Source organism: Benincasa hispida, chromosome 4 (genome assembly GCF_009727055.1).
Source record: "Benincasa hispida cultivar B227 chromosome 4, ASM972705v1, whole genome shotgun sequence".
Taxonomy (NCBI): Eukaryota; Viridiplantae; Streptophyta; class Magnoliopsida; order Cucurbitales; family Cucurbitaceae; genus Benincasa; species Benincasa hispida.
Window position 1 is genome coordinate 62,578,415 of NC_052352.1, and position 5,313 is coordinate 62,583,727.

General features: G+C 31.5%; 1 protein-coding gene across 1 annotated transcript; it reads left to right on the forward strand.

The window, feature by feature from the left end:
* Positions 1-363: 363 nt before the first annotated feature.
* On the forward strand, positions 364-4,768 carry LOC120076015 (laccase-12-like). The gene is made up of 7 exons (XM_039029790.1): positions 364-703; positions 950-1,101; positions 1,198-1,290; positions 1,374-1,525; positions 1,652-1,780; positions 2,435-3,397; positions 4,435-4,768. The coding sequence occupies exons 1-7, from the start codon at positions 584-586 to the stop codon at positions 4,563-4,565; spliced, it is 1,740 nt and encodes a 579-aa protein (XP_038885718.1). The 5' UTR covers positions 364-583; the 3' UTR covers positions 4,566-4,768.
* The last annotated feature ends 545 nt before the right edge of the window (positions 4,769-5,313 follow it).

Genomic DNA, 5,313 nt, shown 5'->3' on the forward strand with positions numbered 1-5,313 from the left:
TTCATTATTTTATTAGAATACGTATGTAAAATTGAAAAGATGAAAGCCTAATCCATGGTAAAAAAAAAATCCTAATTTCTTGCTTGTGATGATGGAAAATAAAGGGGAAAAAGGCACATAAGATATACCCAATTAGTGGAATAGTGTCAAATATATAAAGGGAAAAAAAAAAAAGGCAGATTATATTGTTTATGATTGAATATAAAAGCCAAAATCTCACATGATTATTGATTATGTTTGTTGGAATTCAACCGTAAAGCTAAACTCTTGTGAAGCAAGCATATTTTCAAAATATGAAATCATATTCACAAAAACACACACAGCCTCACACTTTTTAAATTCAACAGGCCAGTGGGTGTAACAACTTTTCAATAATGTTGAACTATGTATTTTGTTTCCTCTCTTAATCTTTTTTCATTTTTGTCCCAAATATCAATACCTAATCTGCCAAACTCAAAACCAACTTCTTTTTTCTCAATTCTCCTCTTATATTTTTCTCCCTATATAAACTCAAACTCCTCCAAGCTTCTCTTCATATCCCTCTCTACATTTTTAACCAAATTAAAAACATACATTTGGCGCTATGGCCGCGGCATCATCGCTCACTGCCACTCTATCTCATTATTTCTTTGGAGTTTTGCTTCTGTTGGCTTCGGCGGCCTTGTGCTTGGCCCACCCACAAACACATCGCCATCAATTTATTGTATGTTTAATTAATCTCTTCTTCATTTTCTAGTGTTCTTTTTTCTTTTGTAATATTAATTTATATTGATGGTAAAAAAAATGATCGACTGTAAATTTATATTACGGGAGAAAAAGTCCAAGCATCTTGTAAAAAAAATAGAAATTGAGCATTGATGTGGTGGCCACATACAATTCGATACTCAATTTTACTTGGACTATTTTAATTTGTATGTGAAAGTAGTTATTATTGATTAATTAAATGCAGATTCAAGCTACACCAGTGAAGAGGCTGTGCAAAACCCATAATGCCATTACGGTGAATGGGCAGTTCCCTGGACCGACCTTGGAGATCAGCAATGGTGATACTCTCATTGTCACTGTCATCAACAAAGCCAAGTACAACGTTACTATTCATTGGTAAGTAATCAGTGTAAAAAAAATTATTTATAAGTATTTAGAAAATCAATCCAAATGAAATGGTATTAATTATTATTATTACTATTACATTTGTAGGCATGGAATTAGGCAGTTAAGAACTGGGTGGGCTGATGGACCGGAGTTCGTGACTCAGTGCCCAATCAGACCTGGAGGAAGCTATACTTACAGGTAGAGATAGTCTTATACAAACTATATTAATAAATAAATAAAATGTTAATATTTTGTAATTAACATATGGTTAATTAATGTAGGTTTACCGTACAAGGACAAGAAGGGACTCTATGGTGGCATGCTCATAGCTCGTGGCTTCGGTCTACAGTTTATGGGGCGTTGATCATACGCCCAAGAGAGGGAGATTCGTACCCTTTCCCAAAACCAAACCGCGAAACAACACTACTAATGGGTAATAATAACAAATAACATTATGTTCTAATTACATTGCATTATGATTAAAAATACAAAAACAGTTACATTATTACAAGTTTTTGTTGTTTATTTTATTATTTATTCGTTTTGGGGTGATTATTAGGCGAATGGTGGGATGCAAACCCTATTGACGTGGTGAGACAAGCCACGAGAACAGGAGCAGCTCCTAATGTTTCCGATGCTTACACTTTCAATGGTCAACCTGGTGACCTCTATAAATGCTCTAACAAAGGTAAAATTTCTTCTTGGCTGCATCTATCTTTTTACCAAATTTATTATTTTGATAATATAGTGGAAAAAAATTCAAAATTCTTTTTTACAAACATGAGATAGAAAGTTTTCATATTATAGTTGAATATTTGAATGTGTTGCGAAAAGATGGTGCAAATTAATTTCTAAACATAAAAGAATACATATATACATTACAATGGTGCAAACTTAAACACAGTTTAGTAGACAAGATGTAGATTATTGTTTTAAATATTGAGGATTTGCTATATTACCAAGTAATTAATTAAACTAAAAAACTTACATGTATATACACAAGATTTTTGGTTTTAATATTCTCAGTAATAAAAATGATTTTTTATCTAATTTTTATTAATATTTAAAATTAATTTAAAAAATTTTACATCATAATTTTTTTTAATTAAATAAATAAAAAATAACGTCAAATATCAAAATGAACTTAAGTAAAAATTTAAACGTAAAAATATAAAATATTAAAACTTAAAGAGTGAATGAATATTAAACTCAAGAGTCAGAAGTAAGACTATATTTTTCTAATTTTTTTTTTTAAATAATAGTAAAATAAAAATCCGGGTCGGTCGGGTCATGATATTGATCATGGAGATGACATTTTTCTATTTGTGTAATGATGATGCAGATACGATAATCGTGCCCATAGATTCCGGCGAGACCAATTTACTGAGAGTGGTAAACTCCGCCTTGAATCAGGCACTGTTTTTCACGGTGGCTAACCACAAGCTGACGGTGGTCGGAGCCGACGCCTCATACACAAAGCCCTTCACCACCTCTGTTCTAATGCTAGGCCCTGGCCAAACCACCGACGTTTTAATCTCCGGCAACCAAGCTCCTTCCCGGTACTACATAGCCGCACGCGCTTACCAAAGCGCCCAAAACGCACCGTTTGGCAACACCACCACAACCGCCATTCTCGACTACAAATCCGCCCCTTGCCCCGCCAAGAAAGGCGCCCCCTCCATCAAACCAATCATGCCTTTTCTCCCTGCCTTCAACGACACCGCCACCGTAACCGCCTTCAGTCGGAAATTCCGCAGCCCAAGACCGGTCCCAGTCCCGACCAAAATCGACGAAAATCTATTCTTCACCGTTGGCTTAGGACTCAATAATTGCCCACCTAATTTCAAACCCAGCCAATGCCAGGGCCCCAACGGCACTCGATTCACGGCCAGTATGAACAATGTCTCCTTTGTTCTTCCTTCGAACATCTCGATTCTTCAAGCCTTCCAACAGGGGATTCCCGGCGTCGTTACCTCTGATTTCCCGGCTAACCCACCGGTGAAATTCGATTACACCGGCAACGTTAGCCGATCGCTTTTTCAACCTGTACCCGGTACTAAAGGGTATAGATTGAAATATGGGTCGACTGTACAAGTTGTGTTGCAGGACACTAGTATTGTAACGCCCGAAAATCACCCGATTCATCTCCACGGTTACGATTTTTACATTATCGCCGAGGGATTCGGGAATTTCAACCCGACAACCGATACTAAAAAATTCAACCTGGTTGACCCTCCTCTTAGAAACACTGTGGCTGTCCCTGTCAATGGTTGGGCCGTCATTCGATTCGTCGCCGATAACCCAGGTAATTAATTTACAGGATAAGTATAATCTCTCTCTATTTCACAGGAAGAGTGATTATTTGATTTTTTAAAATTAAGTTTATTTTATACACACTTACAAATTACTATCATTGGCATCTTTTTTAATATTATACTTAAATTTTAAATCAAATTTAAAAGAAAAAATAATATTTTAAAAAATATTTTTTTAATTATCAAAATTTAACTTGATTTTTTAAATTATTGATAAAAATAGATAACACACTAAAAAATTTGAAGATAAAAATAGTATCAATGAGCTTAATTTTCAAAATAAAATGATTAACTAAACAGATCTTTTTTAATTTTAATTTAGAAGGTTACAATTTTAAAATTTTATTTTATGACTTTTAAATTTCAATATTTACCCTTTAAAATTTCGTTTTTCATCATATACACATCTTTTTCATTTTTGACTTTTTGTTCTTGACCGTAAGGTCTAGTGAGGGAATTTAAAATTAATTGGATTTTAGTAGTAATAAAAAATAAATAATTCTTTTGAATTAATCAGTAAACATTAATATTAAAACTATAAGTAGGTATTTAACGAAAATTTAAGGACAATTTTAAAGTCTAGAAATGAAATTGAAAAAAAAATCAAATCTAAAGATAAATTTGTAACACTTTGAAATCAAATCTATGGACTAAAATGAAACTAAACTCAAAATTTTGTTTTAGACAAAATAGAAAGTAGACCTAAAATTTATGGATTAAAAATGTATTTTTTACTACTTTATTCTGATAACTAAAACAATTAAAACATGTTTTTCTCTACTTTATTCTGATAATTAAAACAATTAAAATAAAAAAATAATAATTTCTGATAAATAAAACAATTAAAACATATTTTTCTCTACTTTATTCTGATCATTAAAACAATTAAAACAAAAAAAAATCTGATAATTAAAACAATTAAAACATATTTTCTCTATTTTATTCTGATAATTAAAACAATTAAAACAAAAAATTAATTTTCTCTTCCTAATTACTCATTCCTTTTGTATGGTTTATGAATTATTAGGTGCTTGGATAATGCATTGTCACTTAGACGTGCATATCACGTGGGGGCTGGCGATGGTGTTTCTGGTGGATAATGGAGTTGGACAATTGCAGTCAATAGAGGCTCCGCCGCCGGATCTTCCCATATGCTAAGATCTGAATAATAACAGCATCAATCTTTTTAGTTTATATATTATACCAATTTAAATGTTTTTTTTTTGTAGCTTTTAATTCAAATTAGTTTGTGAGTTTTTCTTATTTTCTTGGTATTGTTTCCCCTGCATTAGGGGTATAGAATATGCTCTGTTTCATTGTTCTTTTTCATTATATAAAGTGGTTATTTCGATTACCAAATAGATTCCAAAATTATTCCATAAGATCTTTCGTACATTTATTTGCAGATCTTAATTCATATTGATTATGATCACCCGAGTCAAATTTCTGAACACCTACTTATAATTTATCAGTTAACCCAACAGAGAATTTAGGATTAAATAGTTAAATAAACATGTGAATTTTCCAATCCTATTTAAAGAGTTAAAGATTGGTCAATTTTGGTACAACCACACGCTTCTTTTATTAATTTTTCAAAATGCTAATAAAAAATGGTAAATTTCAATTTATACCGATGAAATTTTGGGTGTTGTATCAATTTAAATTCGAAACTAATAATTGTATCTAAATCTTGAATTTTGGGATTGTATCAATTTAAATCTCAAACTAATAATTATATCAATTTAAACCTTGAAATTTTATAAGTGTATCCCTGAACTTTCATAACTGTATCAACTTAAACTTTCCATTATATTTTATTTGGATATACTTATGAATGTTTAGAGTTTAAATTTATTTATGAAAGTTTAGGATCTAAATTGATATCTTATGAAAGTTCATGGTTTAA

What these genes read in the sequence shown, in the direction of transcription:
- LOC120076015 (XM_039029790.1), top strand. Translation starts at nt 584, where the DNA reads ATGGCCGCGGCATCATCGCTCACTGCCACTCTATCTCATTATTTCTTT. An exon ending in TACAACGTTACTATTCATTG is followed by an intron (nt 1,102 to 1,197) that starts GTAAGTAATCAG and finishes TTACATTTGTAG; the next exon opens with GCATGGAATTAGGCAGTTAA. An exon ending in CGAAACAACACTACTAATGG is followed by an intron (nt 1,526 to 1,651) that starts GTAATAATAACA and finishes GGTGATTATTAG; the next exon opens with GCGAATGGTGGGATGCAAAC.